This window comes from Acanthisitta chloris, unplaced genomic scaffold (genome assembly GCF_000695815.1).
Source record: "Acanthisitta chloris isolate BGI_N310 unplaced genomic scaffold, ASM69581v1 scaffold17385, whole genome shotgun sequence".
Lineage (NCBI taxonomy): Eukaryota > Metazoa > Chordata > Aves > Passeriformes > Acanthisittidae > Acanthisitta > Acanthisitta chloris.
The window spans coordinates 27,058-39,131 of record NW_008672282.1 but is presented as its reverse complement, the minus strand read 5'-3'; the positions used below and the strand labels follow the sequence as shown (position 1 = coordinate 39,131).

General features: G+C 37.9%; 1 protein-coding gene across 1 annotated transcript; it reads right to left on the bottom strand.

Annotated features, from left to right (window-relative positions):
• Positions 1–3,294: 3,294 nt before the first annotated feature.
• F13B (coagulation factor XIII, B polypeptide) lies at positions 3,295–11,891 on the bottom strand. Its single transcript, XM_009074457.1, has 11 exons — positions 11,828–11,891; positions 9,902–10,102; positions 9,260–9,445; positions 8,317–8,493; positions 7,994–8,170; positions 6,639–6,818; positions 6,206–6,298; positions 5,357–5,539; positions 4,718–4,921; positions 4,196–4,378; positions 3,295–3,506 (listed from the first exon to the last, which is right to left on the bottom strand). The coding sequence occupies exons 1-11, from the start codon at positions 11,889–11,891 to the stop codon at positions 3,295–3,297; spliced, it is 1,860 nt and encodes a 619-aa protein (XP_009072705.1).
• Positions 11,892–12,074: the final 183 nt, after the last annotated feature.

Below are 12,074 nucleotides of genomic sequence, written 5' to 3'. Positions count from 1 at the left end.
ACCAGCCCAGTGATTTGAGCTCAGTTTGTCCTGGTGTTTCCCATTTTTACTGCGCTTTGATTGCAGCTTAGCCAATGTTCTGTCTTGGAATCTGTTACTGTTTTTGTTATGGTGTTTGCATATTATTCATATTTTATCCATTTTATCCATCTGAATGGTTGTGCTTGCATTTTATCCATTCTATACAGCTCTCACTGTTATTTTTATTCACAATTGTATCCTGAAAAGGCTGGGTTTGAGACAAGAATTAAAGCCTCCACGTTATTTGATTATCAGCACATTGAGTGTGTTTGGCCTTGACTGCTCCTACCTTCCTCTCCATGTGCTTGCCTGGAAACTACCTAGGGGTCAGGACAGACTTGAGTGTTCCAAGCACCTGATCAGATTGAGCAATCAAGTGGATTCTCCTTTAAGTGACACAGGAAGTCTCTAAGTCACAGAACCAGTTCTTTTGGGAGCCTTGAGCCAGATGTTTCCTGGAAGGGCAAGATGTTGGGATGCAAGCAATTGGGACTTCTGGGTGGAGGTGGGAACGATGTCTCTTGGTCCAGGCCCTGGATGGGCTAGTCTGTGTGGCACACAGCTCCATCTTTTCTTCACTAACAAGGATAAACTGCTTGTGGAAATCACTGATAGCTTTGCTGTGGTAACTATGTTCTAGAGGGGAGAGAAAAACAAGTAACATTTTAGTACAAGAGCAGATTTTGACCTATGGAACCTAGTAAGTGAGATTACTTGGGAGGCATAGAGATCAGAAAAGCTTACAGGTCTTGAAGGACAGAATCTTACAAGCACAAGGTTAGTCAGTTCTTGTCTTGAGGAGGAAAAACACATTTACTGGGCTGGCTTGACTAATCAGGGATTTCACATAGACCTCTGAAGCAAAAATTGAGTCAATGTAGAGCAGATTGAGGCAAAAACAGGCTACAAGGTGAGCTGTCCATGGTATTGGCTTGCTCACCTAGAATGGCACTTGCAAGGGACATAAATTGGCACAAGAAGATATTCTATAGCTACACTAGCATTAAAACAATCATTAAGGAAAATGTGATGTGCCACTAAAAGGGTAGGTGGTTTAGTGACAGCAGCCCTACATAAAGCTCAAGTACTTGATGCATACTTTGCCTAAAAGTTCACCAACAAGATGCTGCCTTCATTTCTGCAACCCACTCCATCCTGTCCTCTGCATTATGCATACATCCAGAGGAAGCGGCAGGGCAGGTAAAGGAATTCTACTTCCAGTAACTGTTCTGGCAACTGATTTTTAATCGTTTTGCCTCTGTACAGATCTGTAAGGTCTTTTCCAACCCTTAAATTCTATGATTTTCTTCAGATTTTCTTTAAAAAGAAGGCTATTTTTACATTCTTCTGCTCCATCCACAGCTCCTCAAAGGAAACAGGTCTGGGCATCAGGCCCATCAGCTTCACTACATGAAATATTTTAGAACTGATATAAGGTGTTGAAACTTCACTGGTACACAAGCTTACCTTGGTTAAAACATGCCAGTCTGAATCAGCACATACAGCACTCCAAATTTGGACTGTTACAGCAATTGCCTTGATCTACAAACTTGTACCTAGACAAAAGGTAGATTCCTCAATTATGTAGCTGGAAATCAGAAATTACAATCTGTAAATGAATCTGAATGCCTTTTTCTGGTGATGTTTGCAAAAGATGCATCAGCACAAGGCTCTTACATAAGAGGAAAGACCCTTCTGATGGGACAGAGCAGTGGTTTTAACTGAAAGAGGGTGGGTTTAGATTGGATATAAGGAAGAAACTTTTAACAGCGAGGGTGATGAGACACTGGCACGGGTTGTCCCAGAGACACTGAAAGTGTTCAAGGTCAGGTTGGATTAAACTTTGAGCAACCTGGTCTAGTGAAAGATGTCACTGTCCATGGCAGGGGGTTTGGACAAGATGGTGTTAAAGGTTCCTTCCAACCCAAACCACTCTAATTACAAATAAAAGGCAGATGTTGAAAAGATTCCCACAAGCCAAACCTGGTTCAGAAATGTTGTATCATCTACCTACTCCCAAGAGAGCTCTATCACCATGAAATAACAGGGCTGAGATCTATTGTCATTTGGATGCTATTGGAAGGCTCATATCATGACTTAGAAATAAAGACTGTACTGATTATCTAATTCAGATCTACATGTCACACATCAAAATTAATGTTATATTGCTAAACCTCATTGTTATTTGTCTTTGTTTTTAAATACCACATTACAAAGCAATGACCTTTTAGTCTTTGGAAAGCATTTTGAAGTGCTGGTATAAATAACATGTAAAATACTAATTTCATCACCCTTTTCTCCCCCCCCACATGGTTGAGTGGCTTTTGATTAAATAAGCAGAATTTTTCTATTTCATGAATGCTGTAAGGGTTTTTTTTGTTTTATTTATTCATGTAGGACTCACAAAAGCCTTGGAAACCCAACAGAACACCACACGTTGCAACAGTTTCACAGACAGATGGAGTTTAGACATAAAATACAGAAGAAAACCTTATAGTGACTTTTTATTAAAACAGACTAAAATGGAGGCAAGGCAAATATTGTCCATGTTCCTGGATATTCTTCATAACTTCCATCACACATATTCAAAGGTAGAGACTCGCTCATATTTGTGTAATAGGAAATCATACAAAGTAGATGGGCCTAGATATTTTAATATTAAGAATAATAACTATGCAGTAGAATTTGCATATTTTCAGTTTTAAATGGTTTTACATATCCCTTAAAAATCTTTTGAATACTTGCTGTTTTTTCTTGCCCCTCAGGCCTTGTCCTTTAGAGGCTCCTACCTGTGAAAGGAGACATAGGTGCAGTTAAGATGTACAAAATAATAGGCCTCTCATTTCTCACTGTAAAATTATAGTTTAGCCATTTAGAGGGCATGAAATTAAATCTCCATTTAGCTATATTCTGTAGTCACAAAATCACTCGTGCTATCAGTATCTTCACAGGGGGCACTACTTGCTCAGCTTCTCCTTATGATGCTTTGCTCAAGTCCTGCAGATTGTGATGCAACCTCAGGTTTACCACTGCAGGCCTTACAAAACTCCTTTAGCCTAAATTGTCCACATGTATGCCAATATTGCATCCCCCATACCACAAAGCACATTCACTTCTGTCCCTCTTAGCTCAGACTCAGCAGTGCCACTGAACACTCATTTCTCAAAGCTGGATGTAGTGATGTTGAAAGCATGAGGCCATCTCAATTCAGCTCTTAATAGGAAAAAAAGAACATGCACATACCTTTCCTATTGGCTTTCCCAAAGTCCATTCTTATTTTCCTCTTTCAACACACCTTGGATATGTCAGCTGTCCTCTCTGACACTGCACTTGAAATAAAGTTGCACCAGATTCTGCTCCAAAATGGTTCTCTTTACAGTAAAATCCAACATAATCCCCATGGTAAAAGTAAATTTGATTTGCATAGAACCCTTGCAGCAGCACATTATTTTTCTCCATTTCATTTTTTGACAAAGTACATGGCTCTAAAGAAGAGAGACTTAATGATAATAAATTGATTATATTTGAACCACCATCCTTTTGATTAGTCTACACTAAAACTGTAGATTACTTCCCATTCTCTTATTATACATGAAATCACTGTAGTTTTGATGCTGAAGGCAAATCATAGTTAAGGAAATAAAAAGGCAAACAGTGTTTACACTTGTTTGTTTGTGTAAGCTCTAACTGAAAAAACTGAAGTTGAGATCTAAATGTTCTACCTGACAATACGCAATTTAAAAATTCTAAGTATCTGAATTTAGAGAGAACTGGGGTGGTTCAGCCTGCAGAAGAGAAGGCTCTGATGAGATTTTATTGCAGCCTTTCAATACCTAAAGGGGGGTTGTGAGAGGCTTTTTAGTAGGGCCTGTAGCAAAAGGACGGGGGGTAATGGTTTTAAAAAAAGAGAAGGTAGATTCAGCCTAGGCATAAAGAAGCATTTTTCCCAATAAGGGTGGAAAATCACTGCAAAAGGTTGCCCAGAGAAGTGGAAGATGCCCCATCCCTGGAAACATTCACAGTCAGGTTGAACAGGGCTCTGACCAAGTTGAAGATGTCCCTACTCATTGCAGAGGGATCGGACTCGGTGGCCTGTACAGGTCACTTCCAAATTGTTCTATGAGTCTATGAATTGTATAGGGAAATAAGTGCTTATTTATCTTATCACACCTACCTATACAAACCGGTGGTGAAGTCCACTGCCCTTCAGAACAGTAGATTCTCTCAGATCCTTGCAAAAAATGATAGTCAGAGCAACTATACTGAACTGAAGAACCATTGTCATATTGAGTCAGTGGTGGGAGAGTAAGAGCTCCATTTGCAATAGATGGTGGAGAGTCACATTTTTCTCCAGGAGCTGGAATAACATTAAAAACATTTGAGAAACATTCCACATAAGAAACTAACAAAGCAGCAGCTTTACCATAAATTAAATGCACACAAGGGATTGCTTTTTACAGCTGCCTTTCTACAGAGTTTTGAGTTCCCTGGGCTAGAAGAAGAGTTTTCCTCCTACAGCCCTGCCCATCAAAGGAAGGTGCATCATTTTTCCATGCTTGAATATATTAAACAATATAGTTCCTAAATATCTATTACTTACAACAGACTCTAGGCTCACACTGCCAAAGCAAATTGTTTCTAAATAGGTCTGAGATTGATTAATTAAAAATGTAATAAAAAAAAATTATTGTTTCACCTTGCATAACACATTTTGGATAGTTCAGCCTGCCGTGGTCACACTTTGTCCTCCCAGGAGATGGAACAGCAGTCTGGAGGAAACTGTATCCCTGTTTACATTCAAACTCTATGAGATCTCCATGTAGGAAAATGAATTCTTCCTGTCTCCACTTCAACTCTATGTTGTTGCTGTCCATATCAGTTACACTAAGAGTGCATGGTTCTAGAAAATGAAAGTGGAATCACCTTAAGTGATTTCTTAGCTCCTTTTTGCAGGAGTTAAAAAAAGAGAAATCTGAGCCCATAGTTCTAAAATGTTTTTGAATCTCGTAAGAGAAAGATCCATAGATGCATAAAAATGGAAATGTAAAGAAATGAGCTGAAGCAACCAAAAAAAACCCCCAAAAATCATGCAAAAGGAAGTCTAAGCTGGGAACAGTAAATCACAGAAAACACACTTTGACAATCTGGTTTCTACACGTATCCATAAAGATGTGGATATGTAGGTTTATCATTGAAGATGAAAAGAACTTCTGTGCTGTAACTTGAAAGAACTCCAATAAAAAAGGTGGCAATGAAAATATTATCTAGAGGTTCTTTCCAGTTTGACTTTCCTATATGACATATGACAAAACTTGCTTTTTCTTATAAGACTTACCTAAGCAAGTTGGTTGTTCTGTCCAGTTTCCTTGTTTGCAGTAAACAGTACTAGGTCCATCCAAAAAGTGGTAACGTTGACAACTATATTCTACTGAGGAACCATTTTTGTAACTTGCCAATAACAGACCAAGAACAGCACCATTTTTAATCACAGGTGGAGAGGTACAGTCTTGCTGTATTTCTGATATAAGGTAGGGAGATAGGCAATTAGATTTTATTAGACTAGAACAATATTAACACTGGTGAAAGTATTAGACCAATACTAGACTGAGCAAAAAAAAATTGCATACAAGTAAACCAATATAATTTCTTTTTCAAATTTCATTTTCAGAAACTCTACACTTGCCTTACTGAATTGGAGACATACATTCTACACTTTTCATCTATGTCAGTGTTTGACTCTTGCTGATTTACACTCAATACAGATTAGTTCTTTTCTTGCAATGAGACTATCTTTTTTATTACTTCAAATGTTCCACCCATGTGTGGCTCCAAACAAACAAACAAAAGAAACCTCACTGAAACTAGTGATCAAAGGAACAGCAAAATACTCCTGAATTTGCATGTTCAGATAATATTAATGGCTACAAAACGACTGACAGTAAATACTAATGTATGAAATAAAGTTGCAAAAACAGCACAAGCTTATTAGTGTAGTTTAGTTAGATTAGTAGAATCGAGCAATAATGGTCTTTCATTGAGACTGCTATGTTGATATCAGGAGCTTGTGCAACCATTTTCAAGAGTATGGAACTATCCTATAGCAAAGGAGTAGTAAGAGTAATCAGAAAATGCCTACAACAGCATTGGAGAGTGCCTTTTAAATAGAAAAGCAATGTTCACCTACTCATGTCTTCATTGCCATATGTTTGGTTTGTGCTTATTGCTGCATCTGCCTTGAGTGATGGTGATGCCTCAGATCTCTGTTCATCCAGGGCTCCTGTAACCATAGCAAAAATTAGAACCAGTTTGCTCAGAAACAAAACTCATTTTCAAATACTGATAGACAGACACTGATGCATTGCAAAATGGAATCATCCAAATCTTCCAGGGGAGAACTACACAATGTCACAAATGTGAGTTGAATTCACCTAGCTCATCTTTTCTTTTTAAGCTGGGAACCACAGCTTGTCTGCAAAATATGCAGCACTTCACCTCTCAAACCTTTTAACAGGAGAAGACAACGTTTTGCAGATACAAAAACCAAGGCTCTCAGGAAATGAAGGCATGGTTTGAAGAATCATTTCTGTTTGGTTGTCAGTCTTCCCAGAAGTACTAACCAATACAAATAGGGGGTGATGTCCATTTTCCTTCTTCACACTGGATTTCCTCAGAGCCTCTTATTTCCAAGGTACTTGGACACTGTATACGAACTTTGTCTCCATTATGGTATGTTCTTCTAACTGTGATGATATGGGCATGAGGAGGAAGTGGTGGTGGAGGACATTTACTTCTTACATCTGAAAATAAAAAGCACATAGTGTTTTCTCACTCATAGAAACCATGCACACAACTGCTTACTAACCCTGTGCAAGCCTATCAATCAAAAGGCATTTTTGGGTGATCCAGAGTAATTTCTTACTCCCACTGATGAAACTAATGAAACAGGAGACCAGAACAAAATACAAAATTGTTGTTACATCGAACAAATATGAAATAGAGGTACCATACTATTGCATTGCTATAAACAAACTTGTAATTTCTCCATATAGACTTAATAAAATGTTCTTAAAAGGACTTCAGGAAATAGAGATTTCCCATACTATCCATTAATATAATATGCAAAGCAGGTTATGTATTAATTCTAAATCTACAGAAGCAGCAATAATCATTGCCCATTTCCTGTCCCCAAATTAAGTTTGCGATTAACCTGTATCCTCAAAACTAGATTTAGGCCTTGTTTTCATCCTCCTGAGCACCCTAACCTTCTCTGCACTCACACAAGAAAAGTTCCTGTTGTGTTATCAGAATAAATACAGGACTGAGGTCTAAACTATACTAAATATTGATTTGTCCTGTTTTCAGGTCTATACTATGTATCATCTGGTTCACTTTTGGAAATTTCTGAGACTCCATTATCCCCCAAAGACTGGGCAAGAGATAGCAACTGCTAAAGGTGCATTTCTGGTCTTGGAACCACCTTTTAGTTATTCCATTGAAAACATGTACAGGTTGGTGAGGCTGTACAACTTCAAAAAGTACCACAAGCTGAGGAGGAACTTGTTACAAATTTTCTTTCCAATACCTCTCAAGAGGCAAATTCCCACCCCCCAAGGCAGGATGAAGCATGCTTGATTAAACCTGAAGCTGAACAGTTTAACTTGAGCTTCAAGGTTTAACAAGATGCCTGCAATTGTTGATTCCTGCTTCTCCAGGATGCAACATACAGAGAAACAACAGTAAGAGACAGTATATGCTCTGTTGGTAGAGTCCACTGAAAAGTAGTTCCAATTATCACTGCCTCCCTTTCTGCTACCTTGGCTCCCTGCCCTTTGGCTAACACTTGATTTATATTTAGGCTATGAACTGGTACAAAACCCATATTTTTATTTTATATTCATAAAGCATCTCATGAAAGAAGGTGCCAAGTTTTTCACTAAGACTCTGACATTGTAAAACTATAAAAATAAGGTACCTTCACACACTGGAGGGTCTGGATGCCACCCAAAAGAGTAACATTGAATTAAGTCAAATTCACTGACAGAATAATGTTTGTCACAGAAAAAGTGAACTACATCTCCCTCTTCATAGATTTTCTTCACAGGATAGAAACCTCCATGTGCTACTGCACTCAAAGAAGAGCAAGTGACTCCTAGGAAGAAAACACATCACAGTGAAAAACAATTGAGGAAGGCTTCCCTCAGCCCCCAACAGCTTATAAAAGAAGCCTCTTTCCAAATTTTTATTTGTACATTAAATCATGCTTCAAACAGAATGCTTTTCCAGCCCATGACATACTCATGCAGTTTGGAGTAAGGGACCACCCATGTGCCAGACACACTGCTGTTTCTGTGGTGCTTCCTCCTGCCGTACGATATCCCTCATCGCAAACGTACAGCAGTGACTCGTTCAGCTGAAGCTCTCGTTGGGTTGTGAAATAGCTGCCATGGCTCAAATTGGGTACCTGGCATGACTCTTAAATAAATAAAGTATATGCATAAGATTAATTGCTCTTTTCATTTCATGTTATTAATCTAAAATTTTCCTTACATACACATTAGAAGTGTTCATATCCACAGCCAAATCTTTACGCCTAATGAATAATTACAAACGCAGTTGTTGACACAAGTTTTCCAGTTGTCATTTGGAAAGAAAGTTTGTATGACAATGGATTTATTCCCTCTACAACTACCTGACAGGAGGTTGGAGTCAGGTGGGGGTTGGTCTCTTCTCCCAGGCAACCAGCAGCAGGACAAGAGGGCACAGACTCAAGCTCTGCCAGGGGAGGTTTAGGCTGGATATTAGGAAGAGATTTTTTTACAGAGAGAGTGATCAGACATTGGAATGTGCTGCCCAGGGAGGTGGTGGATTCCCCATCCCTGGAGGTTTTCAGGATGAGACTGGATGGGCACTTAGTGCCATGGCGTAGGAACCACAGTAGGGTTGGACTCAGTGATCCTTGAGGCCTCTTCCAACCAGGTTGATTCTATGATTCTATTCAACACAAAGCAATTTCATCTATACTGATTCCTTCCACATATAATTGTATCTACACAAATTCACAAAACTAGCAGATGTGAAATTTGACCACGTCTTCCCATGAGGTACAGCTAGGAACCTATTTTTAGGAGTACTCAAATGACAAACTGACATAGGCAGTTTGGCCCTACAGGTATTGTAAGGACAGTGGAATTATATACATATACAATAGATTATAAAGGAGAAAAATGCAGAGTCTTACCAAATTTTTTAGTACAGCTTGGCTGGGAGGACCATCCTTCTGGCCCACACTGTACTGTGTCTTCAGTACCACCACTCAGAGTGTGGTAGCCTGGATTACACTTGTATTGCAGTTTCTCATAGATTTTGAAGTACATTTCTGTACCATACAAAAAGCCATTTTCCAAAAAAGGTTTGGTACATTTTCCTGAATGAAAGACAGCTTGGTTAGAAGGAAAGAATTGAATATTTTTGGTCGTCATTAAGTAAAAGATAGATAGTTTTATCTATACTGATCTAATCTTATTTTCTTGACCTATTGAAGAAACTTTGCTACAATCATCAAACCAATGGTAAGAACATGGAATACAACCACCAAGGAATCTAGAAGTGGAGAGCCTCTTGAAGATATACACCAAAATAAGGAATCAGGACAACTGTCTTGATGCTTTCATAGAAACATAAATGTTAAAAGCCCTTGAAATAGATATTATTGTGAAAATATAAACCTATGTAGTCTGCATACATAACAGATTGATTACACCTTGCCCTAACTTAAATACTTAATCCCTTTTGTAATGCAACTTCTGTTCCTGTGTGTTCCAGGAAAACCAGCTAGAAAATTTTCTTGCTAGAAGCAATGAGATTAATAAAGTTAACTCACTGTAGCACTGTGGCACTGGAGACCATCCTTTTGCTGTACAAGTTATTCTTCCATCTGGACTCCCAGTTTCAGTTGTATAACCAACCATACAAGAATAGGAAAGTTTTCTTTCTTTACGCATAGGGAAATAGTAACTTTTGAAACTGTAGTAGTACTGGGCAATCTTCCCATTTTCTATATGTGGCAAATCACAAGGTATATCTGCAAAAAAGATAAATCTATTTCTCACTGAAATTCTCAGCCCAGATAGGAATGTTTTTGCATTAATTTGTTTAGTATCAGTTCACCTGATTCAGGCTTTCCAACAAGGAGAAGGAAATTCTGAATACTTACAAGCACAAAAGGTCTTTTAAGACTTGCTGAAATTAAGATATATTATAATGATATCAGCTTTTGCTCTTTATATTCACAAGAATATCAGCTGTAGAATGAAACTTCCTGAAATGAACTGGGAAAAACTGATGCAGGACACTTTTATTTTGCTCTTTATTTAGCACAGAGGCATGAGCTCCCTTTGCTACACAAACATACCAATGTCTGCTCTAAAATCCAGCAGTAACAGTGTCAATATTAGCTGTGTCATAGCTCCTCAATTCAGCAAACATAAGCAGAAAAGTAGGACAAACTGCCAGGAGGCAATACAGGAGTTAAACTTACCCAAGAAAGGGAATTGTCAACAGAATAGAAAGAAGAAATGGAGATTAAGGAAAGAATAAGCAGAATAGCAAATAAAAAGACTCCAACAAACCCGAAATAGGAGGAAACCTTCAAAGAGTAGTGCTGAGTATGACATTAAGTGACTTAAAAAATCCAAAATAATGAAACCAAACCAAACAAACAATAAAAAAACCAAACCCTCAACCAATCAACACCCCCACCCCCCACTGCCCAACCAAGAAAACAAATTAATGAAAAAAAAAAAAACAGAAAAAAGCAAAAGTTATGGATTTGTTATAATTTTATGCTTTGGATCTCAAAAATTCTTTCCAAGGCAACCTATGAATCTCATCATAATCGAGCAGAGTTTTCTCACAAGTTGACACTGCTGCATTCACCTGACACATATTAGAATCAAAATAACAAACTATCCTTCCCTCACTCAACGTCACTAGAATTGACTGCATTTACTAGAATTTTCTGCAAATTCAGTGTTTTGATGCTAAATAGACAGGTAACTTCTTTAATCATTCCCTTTCTCACACAGCCACAGTATGACATCTAAATAAAAAAACCAAAGCAAAAAAACAAACCTGAGGGTAATTAAGATCTGTAAGTAATTAAGACAGAAATGGTTGCTACCTACATACCTGTTGTTTGACTTTCCAATGAAAGTGTCATTTCAACTGCCTTGCTTAAGGGCAAAACTCTAGTGAAGACAGAGGTAGTTGCAACAAATATGCTGGAGACAAATATCCATTAGCAGATAGGAAACGAAATATTAAAAAGAAGGGAGACCTTTTGAATTAGTGGATGTGGCCCTCATACAGAGCCCAATGCTTTGTGAACTTACAGTTAAAGTGGTATATAAACTCAGCAATCTTAATCCATGCTCAAAATAAGGGTAGGAAAAGCAGAAACACCTCCGATTAACTCCCGGAGCTTCCATCTAACTATGTCCACCAAGACACTTCAACATATAAAATGTCTTAATAGCACAAACTTAGACTTGTGTGACTCAAAACAGCTCAGAGACATTTCAAAAGAAATTTCTGAACTCAAGGCTGAACCTTTCAATATTACAGCTTTGAAGCTTAGATTAGAATCAGCAACAGTGGAATTTTCATCATCAGCTATCTCACAACAAAATTAAACTTTAAAAGCAGTTGTTTACTAAGTAAAGAGCTAAAAGACATTGCCTTAAGGTACCCAGACTGCATGTTCTATATTCAATGTACATTTATTAATGATATAATTCGGTGTATTTACCTTCTGCAAAGAGTTTGCCTGAATACATCATAAGTAGGAAGAAAGAAAAGCTATTAAATCTCATCTTCGTTACTGTCTCTAGCAACAGGTTCCACCACTTGTTAAAACTCTTGCAGTATTACTTTTGTAAATAATTAACTGGGTTTTCAAAGGCATTCACAAATGTCTTTATTGTCTAGGGTATTTTGTAACAAGTTATTTCACTAAAAAAAACTAATTTCATTTTATTTTATACTTTAACATTAGA

Coding starts and splice junctions, on each gene's coding strand:
- F13B (XM_009074457.1), bottom strand. CDS start 11,891: ATGAGATTTAATAGCTTTTCTTTCTTCCTACTTATGATGTATTCAGGC. Junction 6,299..6,638: donor ATCACCCCCTATTTGTATTG/GTTAGTACTTCT, acceptor CTATGGTTACAG/GAGCCCTGGATGAACAGAGA. Junction 4,922..5,356: donor AGAACAACCAACTTGCTTAG/GTAAGTCTTATA, acceptor TTCATTTTCTAG/AACCATGCACTCTTAGTGTA.